At 53.2% G+C, this 17,773-nt stretch overlaps 1 protein-coding gene across 1 annotated transcript in view; it reads right to left on the reverse strand.

Annotated features, from left to right (window-relative positions):
• Positions 1 to 12,476: 12,476 nt before the first annotated feature.
• LZTS1 (leucine zipper tumor suppressor 1) overlaps positions 12,477 to 17,773 on the reverse strand; it is a 65,091-nt gene continuing 59,794 nt past the window's right edge. Inside the window, exon 4 of the mRNA XM_081570886.1 lies at positions 12,477 to 16,284. Within this exon, the coding sequence (XP_081427012.1) occupies positions 15,631 to 16,284 (654 nt within the window). The 3' untranslated portion in view covers positions 12,477 to 15,630. The remainder of the gene's footprint in view (positions 16,285 to 17,773) is intronic.

A 17,773-nucleotide genomic window follows, 5' to 3' on the forward strand; every position in this document is an offset into this window, starting at 1 on the left:
GAATCAGACATGGCTCTCTTGACATAAGAAAGGCCATTTTGGGGCTGAGTCATTTTGTGATCCCAGCCTGGCCACAGTAAATGTTGAATCGTTTCAGTCGTGTCTGACTCTTTGCAATCCCATGGACTGTAGCCCATCAGTCTCCTCTGTCCATGGGATTTCCCAGGCAAGAAATCTGGGGTGGGTTGCCATTTCCTTCTCTGGGGGATCTTTCTGACCCAGGGATTGAACCCACATCTCTTACATCTCCTGGGTTCTTTACCACTAGTGCTACCTCGGAAACCCTTAGGTTTCAGTAATTAGTGATTTTAAGGGAAGTAAGGGAATGGCAGAGCAAAGGAAAAGTAGTCAAAAAGCAACAGTCCAGTGATAAAGCAGAGTCCTAGTTCCTCCTCAAAGAACATATGTATTTTTGAGTTCTGCAGGGACTAAGACCCACACCCAGGTAGAGGATGGAATGATGATACTGACCCTCCAGACTTCCATCAGCTAAAGCCTGGATTGTGTTCATCTTTGCCCCGTTCTATGCTGAATTCTCTTCTGCCTAAGCCCCATAGTGAATATGTATGTATCCTTAGCATAAGTGTTAGTCATTCAGTTGTGCCTGACTCTTTGTGACCCCATGGACTGTAGCCCATCAGGCTCCTCTGTCCATGGGATTCTCCAGGCCAGAATACTGGAGTGAGTAGCCATTCCCTTCTCCAGGGGATCTTCCTGACCCAGGGATCAAAATCAGGTCTCCTGCATTGCAGGAGATGTGATTCTTTACCTTCCGAGCCACCAAGGAAGAAAAATTTCCCCAATTTTGCTGTTCAGGGAGGCGTTGCTTTGGGAAACATGCCCAGTGTTCTCCTGACTTGCTGTTAGAAATGGGGCCTTCCTTCTCCTGCTCCTTGCCTTGGTTGCCTTTGGGGTCCACACCCAGCAAGAGGCAAACCCCCTCTTCAGGTAGCACTGTGTCCTGTGAGACCTCAACCTACTCCTGGCAGTGGGTGACCTAACCGGGGGGGTTGTGTCCTTACCCACAACCCAGGCCCCCCAGCCATGGCAGAACTGCCCTCCTCCTGCTCTTCCCCTTCCAGAGATGCTGGCCATCAGCTTTCCAGGGCAGGGCTAGTCCAGCATTCAGACCTGCAGAGGTTGCTAACATTTTTAAAAAATATATCTATTTATTTGTATTTATTTGGCTGCATCCGTTACAGCATGCAGGATCTTTCATTGCAGCACATGAGCTTCTCATCATGGTTCCCAGGCTTGCCTGCAGCCTGTGGGATCTTAGTTCTTGGACCAGGGATTGAACCTGAGTCCTCTACATAGGAGGGTGGACTCTTAACCACTGGACCACCAGGAAAGTCCCACTGCTAGCATCTTGGCAGGGTAGGAGGAGAGGCTCTAGAGCTAATATTTCTCAAAGTGTCTCTGCTGGCCTCAGAAGGTGCAGAAGGAGAGGTGAGGGGACCGAAAGACAAGTGGGAACCAAAGGAAACTGTTGTTCCTACAGTCATTCGCCAACTGGGTGACTAGCCCTCACCCGGGGCACCTATGAAGTGGGGACAGCGTTCCTCACAGTGCAGGGTCATTGTGCATCCTGGGGGCTGTGGACCTGCAGCTGTATCACCAGCGTACTTGCCCGGCAGAGTCTGCAGTCATTGGCCTCTCCCCCCAAGAGAAAGGAGGGTCAGTTATTGTGCTTGCCCTATGGGGACACAAAGCAGGAGGACCCCGCCCCAGCTTCTTTGCCAGGATGCTGCGGCAGCCTTAATGATCTCTGTTTGCCTCATTAGGCTGCTGAATGGACATTCGCTGCCCTCCCCAGGCTGGCCTCCCCATTGTCTGGCCATTTGTCCCCTGGCCTTTTCCTTCTCCTCTGTGTACAGCACAATAGCCTGGAAATGGCCACTTCCTCTGTCATTTACTGCCTGGGACAGCCTCACCAGGCAGTCTGAGGATGAGAGCTTCGCCAAGTACCCTCCAGATCACCATGACCAAGGGCGTGGGGGACCCAGACCCTTGGAGGTTAAGGGGTTTGATCAAGGTCATTTTGAATTGTGGTGCTGGAGAAGATTCTTAAGAGTCCCTTGGACAGCAAGGAGATCAAACTAGTTGATCCTAAAGGAAATCAAACCTGAATATTTATTGGAAGGACTGATGCTGAAGCTGAAGCTCCAATCTTTTGGCCACTTGATGCAAAGAGCCAACTCACTGGAAAAGACCCTGATGCTGGGAAAGATTGAGGGAAGGAGGAGAAGGGGGCAACAGAGGATGAGATGGTTAGATATATCACCTACCCAACAGACATGAATCTGAGCAAACTCTGGGAGATAGTGAAGAAGAGGGGAACCTGGTGTGCTGTAGTCCACGGGGTTGAAAAGAGTCAGATCAGCTTAGTGACTAAACAACAACAAGGTCATTTAGGAGAACAGGCAACTGAGACCTGTGGGAAGTCTGACCCCCATCCAGAGCCTCCCTCTGAGCACTTGCTGTGGCCAGAGAAGTGCCTAGCCAGTTTCAAGGGCCCCTGCCCAGAAGTCACCTACAGCTGAACTGGTGGGCTGGCTCTTGGGCAACCCTCAAAACACACAACACACCCCAAGCCCCCTCCCTTGCCAGACCCAATTCCTCCCCATTCCTAAAGTCCCAACCCTGGAGATTTGATTGGGACATCCCAGGGGTCCTTAAAAGTGCCCACCATCAGGTACGTCAGACATATCCAACCAGTTTTCCTTTTCTTCTCTGTAATTTGTAAATAAGTATGGTTCTTGGCAGGCTTCCCAGGTGGCGCTAGTGGTAAAGAACCCATCTGCCAATGTGGGAGACAAAAAGAGAAGCAGGTTCTATCCCCGGGTTGGGAAGATCCCCTGGAAGAGGGCATGGCAACCCATTCCAGTGTTCTTGCCTAGAGAATCCCATGGACAGAGAAGCCTGGTGGGCTACACTCCATGGGGTCGCAAAGAGTCAGACATGTCTGAAAAGACTTAGCACACACGCATGGTTCTCAGCAGTGAGTGTTACTGAGCATCTGGAGAGTTGTATTTGGGTGTGGAAAGAGCGGAGTTGTGGATGTAACCTGCGCTGAACTTTGCCAGCTCACGACTGTTGGCTTGATCTTGGTGGCATCCATGAGGGCTTGGAGGTGGTAGTGGAATGAGCTGGAATGGAGGCCCGCATCCATGAAGCTTTGGTTGGTGGTACCGGTGTTGCAGAAAGGGGAACCCCTTCTAGGACCCAAAAGTGGCCTCCTGCCTGACACTTGGAAGGGAATTGTCCGAGGAGACACACATGCTGACAAAACAAGAGACTTTATTGGGAAGGGGCACCCAGGGGGAGAGCAGGAGAGTAAGAAAACCCAGGAGAACTGCTCTGCCACGTGGCCCACAGTCTCAGGTTTTACGGTGATGGGATTAGTTTTGGGGTTGTCTCTGGCTAATCACTGGGACCCAGAGTCCTTCCTGGTGGTGTACACGTTGCTCAGCCAAGGTGGATTCCAGCGAGGAAGATGCTGGGAGGTTAGTAGGAAAGGTGGCATCTCCTTTTGACCTTTCCTGAACTCTTCTGGTTGGTGGTGGCTTGTTAGTTCTGTGTTCCTTACCAGGACCTCCTGTGGTCAAGTAACACACAAATGGTTACTATGGTGCCTGGCCAGGGTGGGCTGTTTCAGTCAGCGCTTTCTCTAACACAGGGTTCTGAGGTGAGGGCGGGCAGTGAAGATGCAGAAGGGGAGGAGGAAGAGAGAGAAGAGGGGGTGTGGTGATCTGGTAGCTCAGACCCCGCCCCCCAGCCCCCCACCACAGGAGGAGACTCACCCCCGTCCTGTCCAGGGCGCAGTGGCTGCCACGCTCAGCCGAGTCCTTCTCTGAGTCTTGCCTTGTGTCCAGAGCTGCAGTTTAGCCCAGGAGTGGGAGCAGGAGTAAAGGCCCAGCCCTCCTGCTCCACCATGCACTAAGATTAGTGGAGGCTCACAGCGAAGTCTCCCTCCATGCCGTCCTGCTGGCTCTGCCATGCAGCCAGGAGAGATTCCTCCTCCAGGAAGACCTCCAGGGGAAACTCGTCTGTGTCAAAGGCACTTTCTGGAGGTTGATCTGTGTCCAGATGAGGGGTGGGGGTGAGAGGGGAGACCTGCAGGGCCTTTCCCCATTTAGAAGTGGCCCCCACCTCGGCCTTTCCCACACACACCTACATACTCACACCTCTTGAGCATTCATATTCTTTTCCTTCGTTGTTTTTTTTTTTAGCTGTGTGGCATGTGGGATCTTAGTTCCTCCACCAGGGATCGAACCTATGCTCCCTGCATTGGAAGCTCAGAGTCTTAACCACTGGACCACCAGGGAAGTCCTGGGTCTTAACTCGCTTTTTAAAAAGATTTATTTATTTATTGGCCGTAGTGGGTCTTGGTTGCTGTGCTCGGGCTTTCTCAGTCGTGGCGAGCGGGGGCTACTCGTCACAGGGTTTCTCATTGCGGTGTGTTGGTCTCTCATTGTGTTGGCTTCTTTCGTTGCAGAGCACAGGCTCTAGGCACGCAGGCTTCAGTAGTCGCAGCTCTTGGGCTCTATAGCGTGGACTCTGTAGTTGTGGCACACAGGCCACACGTGGGATCTTCCTGGACCAGGGATCAAACCGGTGTCCGTTGCATTTGCAACGGGTGGATTCTTAACCACTGGACCACCAGGGAAGCCTGTGGGGGTCCCAATTTTCAACATCAACTTTAAAAACATCTAGAAACCAGAGAAATGTAGCGCTGTTTTTTTGCTGCTTTAACCTTCTACGTGTGTGTGTTTGGGTGTGTAGGAAACATAAATTAGCTTAGTAGGCATTTCCTTTTCTTTTTGGGGGGAGCAGTTATAATTAAATTTATTTATTTCTAATTGAAGGTAATTGCTCTACAATATTGTGTTGCTTTCTGCCATACATCAACATGAATCAGCCATAGGAATACACCTATGGTTTTTTCTTTTCTCATAGAGGTATGCCCTTTGGGAATCTGTAGAATTCCCTATGAAACAAAGATATTTGAAAGAAGATGGCAGTGTGAAATTGAGCTGGAGAACGTCTGCTTTTCTTGGGTTCAGGAAGAAGGAGGAGGGAGGTGGTAACCAGATTGAGAAAGACAGGTTTGGGCTGGGGTGGGGGTGGGGGTTGGTTTACTTCAGTTTTCCCGGAGCTGTGTCTCTTTGCAGTGCCAGCTCTTGTTTGGAGCTGGCCAGTTGGCATCGCCGTGGCCCCTCCCGCTTTCTAAATATAGTCTTTGAGGCCCAGCCAGCTGGGAGGCAGAGCCAGAATTTCCCTGGAAAGCATTTGCTTTCACAGGCCTGGGTAGGGGAAGCTGGTACAGGAGGCTGGGGGTCTGGACAGTGGGTATAGGTGCTAAGACTCCTCCTGTTTCTTGTTTCCTCAGGTGGGCCTGGCTTACTTGGGCTCCCTCTCTGTACAAGAAGGGCTTGGAGGGATGGTCCTGGGGCTCCTTCCAGGCTGGACCTCTGGGTGGGCAGCCCTTTCCTCCCATCTGCATACTTACTAGGTCACTTCAGTCATATCTGACTCTTTGCAACCATATGGACCACTCCTCTGTCCATGGGATTCTCCAGGCAAGAATACTGGAGTGGGTTGCCATGCCGTCCTCCAAGGGATCTTTCTGATCCAGGGATGGAACTAGTGTCTCTAATGTCTTCTGCATTGGCAGACAGGTTCTTTACGACTAGTGCCACCTGGGAAGCCCCTTCTCCCATCTGATGGTGACCAAAGCAGAGGCCAGGACTGGCCATGCTCTGTGCTGCTTAGACAGGCATTTGCAGGGGCTGGGGGTCAGGTGGCCCCCAAGGGAGCCTGAGCCACTCAGATGGGAGTGGGGGAGAAAGGCAAGGTAGCCTTGAGCAGCTGAGCCCCTTGCTGAACCCCTGTCCCATCCGCCCCCATCCCAACCCTGAAGCCCAGCAATCTCACATGACTTCACTCGTCTCCAGTTTGGGAATACTTCAGAAACCAGTTCACTTCCTCTGGGGTCCCTCTCCTGGGATAGCGATAGTTCTGAGAGCTCAGCCTAAAGACAGGCATTGCTAACAGTGGAATTTCAGGACTCTGTAAGGGCCGAGCCTGATTAAGGGGAGGTGGGGAAGAGGAGCTCAGAACACAGCCTTTTATGGCATTTCCAGATCTGCCTGCTGGTGGAAAGAAGAGTGAAAGGAAGAGGCAGGCTTGTGCCAGAGTGAGAGACTGGGGAAGTGGCCACAGTCAGGCCTCATGCATTGGGGCAGGGGGTGGGGGGCTGGCTTCTCTGAAATGCAGCTTGTGTGTGTGTGTGTGCTCAGTCGTACTCAACTCTTTGCAATCCCGTGGACTGTAGCCTGCCAGGCTCCTCTGTCCATGGGATTCTCCAGGCAAGAATACTGGAGTGGGTTGTCATTTCCTTCTCCAGGGGATCTTCCCAACCCAGGGATTGAACCCGTGTCTCCTATGACTCCTGCACTGGCAGGCAGATTCTTTACCACTGTGCCACCTGGGAAGGCCAAACACAGCTTCTTCATGTATAAAATGCAGCCTCCAGTGAGGGGCAAACCTCATGTGGATTTGGGAAGTCATCCAGCCCCGGCCCAGGAACTGGTAACTTCCCTTCTGGGAGTGGACTGCACCCACTACACCCACCCCACCGTCTGCTCGCTCCATTGTTCCCATCGTTCAGCCTGGAAGAACCAATTAAGCCAAGGGAATCCTGGGCCTTGAACCCTCCGGCTACATACTGCCTTGCACTTGGCCCCACAGCCCAGGAGGGTGCCACCGGGTGATGGATGCTGGCAGGCAAATTGTCCTGTTATTTTTGGTGCAAGGAATTTAATTTGTCTCACCTGTCACTGGTTACAAAAGCTGTCGTGAGCCTACTTACCGCTCAATTAGCCATAATTAAGGCAGTGGGGTTGGGGGCATGGGGAGAGTGGAAGGGAGAATACGATGGGGACTGTGTCTGTGCATGGGGGCACATGTGCATCAGTGTGTGCAGGGTGGAAAGAGGGGAGGGGCTGTGAGAGCAGAGGGGCTGCGCTGGGGAAGGTGGTGAACTGCCTTCTAACTGGCTCCCTCCAGGCATGGGGTTTGGCCATTGTCACAGTCTGGCTGGGGCTCAGGCCTGCTCCATCATCACCTCCTCCCCCATCATCACCCCCAACCCCCCCGTGCCACCCCAGCAAATCCTTCTTTGTTCCTTTCTTCCTTCAGCTGCACCCTCTGTCCCAGGAGCTTCTCCCCACAAGTCAGCCTTCTGGAGTTTAGAGCTGGGGAGACAAAGCTGGGGGTGGTGGGGAGACAGCTGACCAGAGTAAAGTCAGCTGTTCCCCAAGGCAGCGAGCTTTGCTGGGGCTGCAGGAGCCTGGGCCACCACTGCAGTTTATCTCAGCTTGAAGCAGTGACATTATATTAACAAATAATAATTATGGTGGGTTTCCCAGGTGGTGCCAGTAGTAAAGAACCCACCTGCCAATCCAGGAGATGAGATGAGGGTTCAATCCCTGGGTTGGGTAGATCCCCTGGAGAAGGAAATGACAACCCACACCATTATTCTTGCCTGGAGAATCCCATGGACAGAGGAGCCTGGTGGGCTACAGTCCACTGGGTTGCACAGAGTTGGATATGACTGAAACGACTTTGCATGCACACACAAGCATGCAATAATTATGGTAACAATAAAATATGATGGCAGTACGAAAATAATAGAAATGCTTGAGCTAACCTTTATTGGACATCATCTCACTGAATTGTCAGAATCACCCTCCAAAGCACAAGGAGGTTAAGTCACTTATCCAACATCACACAGCTCAGTAGCAGCAGAGTCTGGAGGTGAACTCAGCTAGCTCTGAGTCTGCATTTGACCCTTGCCATGCTGCCTCCCATTGAGGCTCCTTGGCAGGGTCTCAGGGTAGAACACAGGACTGGGCAGCAAAGTGTGTTTTATTTACTTATTTACTTATGGCTGTGCTGGGTCTTTTGTTGCTGCATGGACTCTGTCTAGTTGCAGTGAGCAGGGCCTACTGTCTAATTGTGGTGCACAGGCTTCAAGTTGCAGTGGTTTCTCTTGTGGAACTCAGGCTCTAGGGCATGTGGGGTTCCCTAGTTGTGGCATGTAGGCTTAGTTGCCCTGAGGCACGTGGGATCTTAGTTCCCAGACCAGGCATCGAACCCATGTCCCCTGCATTGGCAGGCAGATTCTCAACCACTGGACCACCAGGGAAGTCCCAGAGTGGGTTTTTTACTTTTCATAAAGATTGTGTCTGACAAGAAATGTCTTCGTGTTTGTTGAGCTTATGTTGATGGTAGTTGTGATGTTTTAGGGTTCTGTGCTTTGACCTGTGGTTAGAGTCAGGTTTGCTGAGATGTTGGAGCCATAAAAGGCAGAGACTTACAGCCAGCTAAGGGGATTCAACTTTATTCTGAGGTTTTAGGGGAGCCGGTGAAGGTTCTGATCAAGTGGGCAACCTGGTGGGAGCAGCACTGGGGGTATACACCTGAGTGTTGTGTGTCAATGGATTTAATGGACCAGAGTTGGGAGAGAGAAACCAGTGGGGATCTGAGAGTCATCAAGGTGACTGAGCTCTGCCATTCACTAGCTGTGTGACCTTGAGAAAGTCCTCTCCCCTGTCTGGCTGGCCTCTCTTTTGCACATTTGTAAAAGTGGGTTGGTTGGAACTAGAAGACGTCTAAGATGTCTTGGGCATTCTGTGATTCTTTGGATGACCTCAGCTGGGTCAGTAGATGTTGGAAGAAAAGAGGACAGGAGGAGGGCTTTAAAGAGGAGGCTCCAGAGGATGTGGGATCTGACTGGATAGACAGGATGATGGAAAAGTGGTGGTGGGGGGGATCAATGATGGCTGCAACCTGCAAGGATATATTGATAGAATAGGGACATTGTGGGAAAGCAGTTTGGATTATACAATAGGCTGATAAAGTCCTGCTTGCACACCCAGTAAGGCAGACCCCTCCCACCAAAACAAACAGACCAAAAAATACATAAATACATAGACAGAGAGATGGCTAAGTTAATTAAAATGGCTAAGTTAGTTAAAATTGAACATTTCTCTATCAAGTTACATGGAAAGATGCTCTTTTAGCATTTATGTAAGGATCGTGCTATTTCACAAAATTTGGTTTTTAACTTTTACATGTGGAAGAACAGCGTTTAATGCTTCAGACTTCTCAAGAGTCTTCATGGGACGTGCTAGGTGGAGTTGTTTTTGAGTGAGAGGAAAGGGAGGTTCAAATCTCCTCAGGACTGGGGATGTTTGGGGCCAGTAACAAGTGGACGTTAAGGTTATGGGAGCATGGTAAGCCACCTACCAGGAAAAGGTCTGCTGAGACCCTGAGAGAAGGTGAAGTTTCCAAGGGAGAGAAACTGGAGTGAAGAGGAGTCCACGTTAGGAAAGGACAATGGTTGGCACAGTCTCCCCAAATGTCGAAATGAGGGCATGACTTGGTTTTCTGATCTTGTTTTCCTGAACCAATTCTCCCCACCCTTCCAGGCACAGTACCATCTGGGTCCCACTGGCTCAATCATCCTGTTTACGTCCTTCATCTCATTTCTCGGAAAAATCACTTGATTTATTCGCTTAGTTCCAGAGTGTGAACTCCATCAGGAGAAAGAACCTTGACAATGTTTGTTTGCGGCTGTATGAATCCTGGCCTTTAGAACAGGGCTGCACATAGAGTTGGAGTTCAGTCAATACGTGTTGAATAGATACATGCGTGCAGGCTTCCCGGGTGGCGCTAGTGGTAAAGAACCCGCCTGCCAACGTAGGAGACAGAAGGACGCGGGTTCGATCCCTGGGTCTGGAAGATCCCCTGGAGGAGGGCATGGCAACCCACTCCAGTATTCTTGCTCGAAGAATCTTGTGGACATAGCAGCCTAGCGGGCTACGGTCCATGGGATCACAAAGAGTTGGACATGACTGAAGCAACTGAGCAGAGCACAGCGGATACACGCATGCACACGTGAATAAACGCAATGGTGACATTTCAGGCCTTGAGAAGCCTGGGCCGGGAAGAAATTTAGGGCAGCGTGACTTTCCTCATGTAACTCAGAAAGCACCTGCTGTGGGGGCTGCTGGGGACCATCACTGGTCTGCCTCCCTCCTGATGGGCACAGCATGAACAGTCTGTCTGTGGCTCTGTGAGAAACTCTGAGAAGCTATATATATAGTTCCCCTTTCGTTCTATTTTTTTCCTAAAATAATAAGGAGGTTTGAAGTGTGTGTGTGTGGGGGGGGGTGCTCAAGGAAAGCTTACAGCCTTGACAGCACTCCAGAGCAAGTGGGGTGGGGAAAGCCTTTGCCCCCCACCCCTCTCTTGGCTGCCCCACCTGCAGCTGAAGCAGTTTCCCATGGCCCTGTCCCTTTCTAGACACCCAGCTTTTCTGTTAGCCCTTTGGGCTTCCCACGTGGCTCAGTGGTAAAGAATCCACCTGCAATATATATAGGAGATGCAGGAGATACAGGTTCAATCCCTGGTTGGGAAGATCTCCTGTAGGAGGGTATGGCAACTCACTCCAGTATTCTTGCCTGGAAAATCCCATGGACAAACGAGCCTGGCAGGCTACAGTCCAAAGGGTGGCAGAGTCAGACATGACTGAGCACACACAAAAGCCCTATGGATGGAAAGAGGCTTGTTGGGGTGGTAAGTAAGGGGGTTGCCCCAAGGCGTTTGGGTTACCCTTTTCTGTGAAGTGAAAGTGTTATTTTCTTAGTCGTGTCCAACTCTTTGCGACCCCATGGACTGTAGACCGCCAGGCTCCTCTGTCCATGGGATTTCCCAGGCAAGAATACTGGAATGGCTAGCCATGCCCTCCTCCAGGGGATCTTCCCAACCCAAGGATCGAACCTACATCTCCTGTATTGCAGGTGGATTCTTTACCGTCTGAACTACTAGGGAAGCCTACCCTTTTGTGCGCTGCATGGTAAATCAAGAGGCTTAAAAACAGTGCCATTCCATGTGCTCTGGTAAAGATTCTAGAAGGGCCGAATGGGGGAAGTGAACCTCTGCTTCATGAGGGTTAGCTTGATCCTGGTCACTCGCAGGACAACAGGACCTCTCTTGCTCTGGGGGGTCTCCCAGCAGACTTGAAGGGTTTCTCACATGGCAGCTCGGGGGCCCCAAGAGTATATGTAAAAGTGGAAGCTGCCAAGCTAGGCTGGAACTGGTGGAGCATCACTTCTGCTGACTTGGATTAATTTAAGTGAGTCCCAGGGTCTGCCTGGACTAGAGGGGAGAGGGCCACACAGGGTCATCATTGGGGGCATATTCCCAAGGGCGTCACCAATGCAGTGGCCTGCCAGCCTTGGGCCAGGTCCGGGAGAAGGGGAAGGGTCACCCAGGCCTGACATGACATCTTTGTCCCAATACTAGGGTTCTGGATTTAGATATGGGCTCCTGTCCAGGCTTGGCCAGCTGCCTGATCTTCTTTGCAGTTTGATAGCTCACCCCCCACAACCCACCCCCCCACTGGTGGGAAGGGACATCATCTTTCTTACTTCAAATGCAGGAGCTCCAGGGAACTGCCATGACACAGCCAGGGGAAGGAGTGTAGCTTGCTTGGGAGGGTGCGACCCCCTCCCCCCACCGACCCCCTGCACATCCCCATCTGCCTCGCTGGCCTCCTGTGCTCCTCGCTGGCCTTGCTGGCCTGTCACCTGTGCAGACAAGCAGGGAGACCACAGCTATGGGAAGGCCTCCCTGGGGTGCATTTCTTGTCTTCCATCTCCTCTCCACTCCTCTAATATCCCACTCTTGCCACCAAAGCTCCCTCCTGCCCATCACCTTCCCAGAGACCCTGATCTTTCCCACCCAGAGGGACTAACATCTACCCAACATGTGCTCCACAGGCTGCCTCGTATTTTTAGTTCCCTCTTTACAAGTCCCTTCTGTCTCCTGCCACCCGAGTAGAAAAGCCCTTTGAGTTTCAAATCTGGGCCCAGAGCAGTAGGGATTGCTTGTCAGGGTGAACAAGGCAGGCTGGCACAGAGAAGGCTGGACAGATGGCCGCTGTGGTGACTGCACCTTCCTAGCTGGGAGGCCCAGGGGTAGGTGACAACAATAGCCACCCTGGTCTCCAGCCAATGAGGCCATATGTAATAGGCCAAGGAGCTGGCTGGCGAGGTGAGTGGCTGGAGGGAAGAGGCAGAGAGGTCTGAAGTTGGGGCTGGGGGAAGGGGGCTCTCTTTCGGAGAACCCTCTGCCTTTGCAGGGGACCACAGCCCTTGGTTTCCTTTCCACCTCCTCAGGAGACACACAGATAAGGTCACAGGGTTGGTGAGGGGCAGAGACCAGCTGAAGGTCTATCTGATGTCAAGGCCCCTGCTTTCCTATCAGCCAATACAGCCGCTATCAAAGCTGTTCCTAACCGACTCCCCCCCTTCCCTACTGGTGGGAAGGGACATCACCTTTCTTATTCCGAATGCAGGAGCTGCAGGGAGCTGCCATGCCACAGCCAGGGAAAGGAGGGTAGCTTGGGAGGGCATGAGAAATGGCATTCTTTATTCATAAATAAAAACATAAAATTACCAGAAATAGATTACATGGCCAAAAGGGGGCATCAAAAATAAATCAAAGCTGTCAAACGCAGAGCAAACCAAACAAGACACAACCAAGAGAAAAATAACTCTGTACATAGTCTTCCAAATGCCAGTCCATCCATAGCCAGCCTGGACCGGGGTTCCCGCTTTACCTGCAGAGGAAGGGCAAGGGGGACCACAGAGAGATGAGGGAGGCAGAGCATCAGCGTGGACAGGTGCGAGCCCTCCTGATAGGGACAGCTACGGCTCTGACCGCCCAGCCTGCTCGACCGTTAGGCTCTCTCTCTCCTAAGAAGTGGCCCAGGCTAGGCCGGGAAGTGAGCAGGGGCAGAGGCTTGGCGGGTGCTTCTCAGGGGAGAGGTACCCCACAAACCCACCCCAACCCAGTCCCCATGGAACTCGGAGCTCCTGGGGACCGACTCTGCCCAGCAGGGGTTAACCCGAACGCAGAGACCAGAGGATAAATCCAGGCTGGGTGCCACATGAGAGTCTGGTCACTCCAAAGCCCAGAGGCAGAGCCCCCCTCCGCGTGGCTGCCTCCTTGCTCACAGCAGAGAGCTTCACCATCCTTCGGATAGCAGAGCCGCGGCTCTGATCCAGCGAGCATGCGTGCTAGCAGCCGCGGCTCGGGGGGAAGGGGCGGCGAGCTCCCGCTGGCGCCTGGCCAGGCCGCCTGTTCCGAGGTCTGCGTGGCCGACTTCTCAGTCCTGCTCAGCCTCTGCTGCTCAGAAGCTCCTTCCGGAGAGAGGCTGTGTTTGGCAAGGTCCAGGAATAGCACGGAGGTTTTAGCACAGGGAAGGGAAGGGAAACTACACCGCGGCGAGGTCGCTATGTTTCAGGACACTTGCATTCTGGCGCAACTGGGCCACCCTGGAGCCTCGGGCTGGTAGCAACCCAGGGAGGGCTCCATGGGTTGGCCTGGGGCAGAGATGGGGGTAGGGGTGCAGGGCACTGTCACACTGAGGTGGAGCTGCTGTGCCTCTGAGCGCCCTCCCCTGGGGCTTAGCACCCACCTCTTTGCTCTTGAGGGCAGAGCAATGGGCTTTTGGCTGCCCTTTGGGAGGGGGGTCTCCAGCCTGAGGAGGGGGCAGCAGCCTCTTTTTCTATCCGGCAGGACAGACTCTGGGAGGAAAGGACTCAGACAAGGCACAGGCTGGTGGAGATGGAGCAACCAAGAGACAAGGGGCGGGAAGTCTTTGACTTGGGGAGCGGGGGTGATCTGCCTGTGTCCTGGGGAGGGGACTGGCCTCCAGGCAGAGAGGGGGCTCTGGGCCTGTGGATTCCGGGTTTAAGTGTAGCCTATGACTAAGAGTAATGGCTTGAAATTCCAGAAAGTCTCCTCTGTCATGTGAAGGCAGGACAAGCACAGCCTAACTTGGGGAATGGAAGGCAGAGCCAGCATCCAGGAAGGCGGCCCTGCTCTCAGTCCAAGCTCAAGGAGGGACTGTGGGGACCCTGGCAGGATGGGGGACTGGAGGAGAAGCAGCTCCCCACTACCACCCGGGGCCTGGAGGGGTCCGCAGTTGGGGACAGAACTGGGGAGCAATGGCCTGGGACTGCTGCATACTCTGACGTTCGGTGAACCCCCCTCAGCATGCGGGCGAGAGCCCAGGAATCCAGCCGGGGCTGGCTGTCCCAGGAACAGCAGCTGCAGCTTGAGGCAAAAATAGAACATGGAACAGCCTGGCTGCCTGCGAGATCTGGCTTATGTCTGAAAAGACAAGAAAGGAAAAAGAAGAAGAAGAAAATTCCCTGAACCAAGCAACTGAGGAACAATCTTTTCTCCGCACATCTTTGAAAGGGAAGGCCGGCCTTCTGCAGGCCAGGGGTCCTTGACTATGGGGCTCAGGTGGGGCTAATGCAAGTGGAGGGAGGGGGCAGCTGAGGGCCCCAGGGCTGTTCAGAGGCTGTGTTTGAGCCTCTTACTGTCTTTGGACATTGGCACTTTGGGGCCCCTCCCTGACCTGTAAAGGCTCTGTCTGCACTTAGCCCTGGAGGTGATAAGGGACATGACCGGCAGCAGGATGGAGCTGAAGGTGAAGGGGGAAGGCCTAGCCCAGATGACCCTGTGCCATCGCAGTGGACACAGGTTATTCTGAGTTCAAGCAAAGACTTGGTTCTTAGGAATGAAAACCAATGCAGGGTAACTGCTGAGCAACTTGAACAGGAGGGGAAATCCCTACCTCTGGTCTCATGATGAAAAGATCTGGGGGCTCCCTGGGGACAGCTTGGAGTCACACACTCCCTGCATCACTAAGCCCTCAATCTTTCCTCCTCAGCATCCACCCCAGGGCCTTGGGGCTATGGCTTTAAGAAGAGATCAAACGCCACCAGTCACCCAGAGGCTGCTCACGTCCAGTCAGCAGGGCTAGAGGGTCTGGCTGTCACCACCTAGCTTCTCTTTCAGACCCCCTCTGTTCTGGCTGAGTCTTGACACCCACTGGGTGGCCCCAGCTCTCCCCTCCTTTCTGAGACCGACAGTGTCGGGAAGCTCTGATTGCTGTTCAGCCAGGTTCTCCACACCCCACTCCAACCCCTGTCCCTCTGTGGCCGGGGGAAATAGCTCAGGTATGACCAGGTCAGATTCCAAAGCTTCTGGTCATAAATGCTTATGTTCTGTTCCCAAGGGGCATCCCAGTGTGTCGGGAGTGGGGATGGGGGGCGAGAAAAGAAGTTGTAGGAGAAGAGGTGGAAGGGAGCTTCCGTCAGTCACCACCCTCTCTGGGAGAGCATTGAGGGAACCCTCTAAATGCTCAGAGGGTTCAAAATCTCTAAGCAGTTTGAACAAAGGCCAAGTTTTAGGAAGCCCTTAACCAAATCTTGATGATCCCAGGACTCCTCTCTTGGCAAAGCTGGAAGTCTGGCCGGCTACAGGGTTGCTAAGTGCTGGATCTTGGGAAAGGCCAGGAGAGGCCCTGCAGCAGCAACCGCCCCCCACCCCCACCCCCCAACCAATCTCCTCGCCTTGAAGTCTGTGCTTCTTCCCTCTGAGGCCTGAGCAGGGGAGCAGGGCAAGGGAGCCCCCATTGACGGGCTCAGCACCCCTGCCTCCCAATGCCAGGTCCCCGGCTCTCTCCCAGGAGGCCCCTCAGATCTCGGTGGCGATGATGTCCTCGTAGGGGATGTCAGCCCCTTCAAGTTCGATCTCAAAGGGCTCCCCCGCCCCGTCCCCGCGGGCCAGTTGCTGCAGTGCCTTCTCCAGGCGCTGGTTCCGCTGATACATGGCCAGGTAGCTCTGCTGCAGCTGCTTCTGGTACTGGATCACTTTCTCCTTCTCCTCCTTCCACACCAGCCGCTCGTGCTGGAAGCCAGAGGACATCTGGTCGTGCCCCTGCCGCTCCTCCTTGAGCTCTGCGCGCAGCCGCTCCAGCTCGCGCTGAAGGGCAGGCACGTCGTCTGCTGAGGCGGGACCCAGGGCAGCCGCATCTCTGCTCCGCTGCAGGGCGGCCTGGGCCCGCAGCTCCAGCAGCTCCTGCTCCAGCAGGTTCACCTTCTCCCGCAGGAGCTCTGCCTCGTTCTTCTTGCGCTGCAGCTCGTTTTCGCACACCTCGAGCTCCAGGCCCTTGGTGCGCAGCCCGCTCTCCAAGTCCTGCGTCTTCAGCTCCAAACTCTCCAGCCGGCCCCGCGTGTCCTTCAGCTGAGCCTTCAGGTTGAGGATCTCGCTGGCCTTGGCATTGATCTCTGTTTGGGACTCCTTCAGCTGCTGCTTCAGGAGGGAGATCTCGCCGGACTTCTGGCACACCTGCCACGGGGCAGGGCAGGGCAGGGCAGGGACAAGAGAGAGCCAAGGGGTGAGAGTCCGCACTAGGGGGCAGGGGTCACACCTGACTGCTTAAAAGCACTTAATCCTACGCGATCCAGTGATTGGGACTCGTGGTTTTCACTGCTGAGGATGCAGGTTCCATCCCTGATCGGGGAACTAAGCTCCTGAAAGCCACCTAGCGAGGCCAAAAATAAAAAGAACTAAGCTAGTCCCCACACGGTGCCTGGAGAGTCCCCAGCATGGTGTCTGGGCGACCCACGAAGGCCAAGCCCCTCTGTGAGGCTCCTTTCATTCTGAATCTGGCTAGGTCTGTCCACAAGCCTGCCTCACCCCCAATTTAGAGTCTAAATTTCAGTCCATACCCAAACTCATGTCCCTGTTGTTTAGTCACTAACTCCTGACTTTGAGACCTCATGGACTGTAGCCCACCAGGTTCTTCTGTCCATGGGATTCTCCACGCAAAAATACTGGAGTGCCATTTCCTTCTCCAGGGGATCTTCCCGATCCAGGGATTGAATCTGTGTCTCTTATGTCTACTACTTTGGCAGGCAGATTTTTTTTTTTTAACCACAGGGGAAGTCCACCCAAATTTATAGCTATGTATAAATTAAGGGCCAGTGGTTTAATCTGTCCACAGCTGGTAGCTCCACTATCTACATTATTATCAATGATGTCAATTTTGGGTCTGCCTAATTTCTATCATCTGTGTATACGCTCACACCCTCTGGCCTCACCCCTGCACATACTCTCTTCTCCTTCCTCTTGGTATAAAGACAATATTCACACAATCATGGCTGCACCCCAGCAACCAATTGGGCTCAGAGACAGTGCCCAGCTGGCATCTTACAAATGATGAGCCACTGTTCTCCCTGCTGCCTCCCACCATTTCTACTTCAATCTCCATCAAAAGTTGGCTAAGAGCAGCAAACCAAACTAATGACACTAATGACACTGACTCAGACCCATGTGTCTATGGAGTCCTGGTCATTGGGAGTCATATGTCCAAGGCCAATCTGGCTGGCTGTGTCACAAAAGCATTTCCTGCCGGCCTGCAGGAAAGATGGCCAGAATTAAGGCCAGGGCCTGGGCCTCCACAGAATAGATTCTTTGAACAAGACTGGAAGTATTAATATTTCCTCTTTTCTTCTTGAGGTAGAACCACCCCTTGCTCTCATGCACCACCTCTGAAGTGTGCACAGCCCCACCACCATGCTTGGCTGGGACTGAAACAGCCTTCCGAGGGTGAGCCTAGATTTGTGCCATGGAGGGGGCAGCAGAGCCATGGCTGAGGACGAGGCCTTGCTTTGAATCCTGGCTCTACCAGAGTGACCCGGCTGATTCTGCATCCATTAGCACAGTAAGCATTATGAACATAAAACTCTGAACTCTGGGACCTAATTCAGGATCAGATCCTGGCTCTGATATCTGTTATGTGGTGACTCTGGCAAGTCATCTAGCAAGCTCTTTG

Source organism: Giraffa tippelskirchi, chromosome 1 (genome assembly GCF_054371585.1).
Source record: "Giraffa tippelskirchi isolate mGirTip1 chromosome 1, T2T-mGirTip1v1.2.pri, whole genome shotgun sequence".
In the NCBI taxonomy this organism is placed as follows: Eukaryota; Metazoa; Chordata; class Mammalia; order Artiodactyla; family Giraffidae; genus Giraffa; species Giraffa tippelskirchi.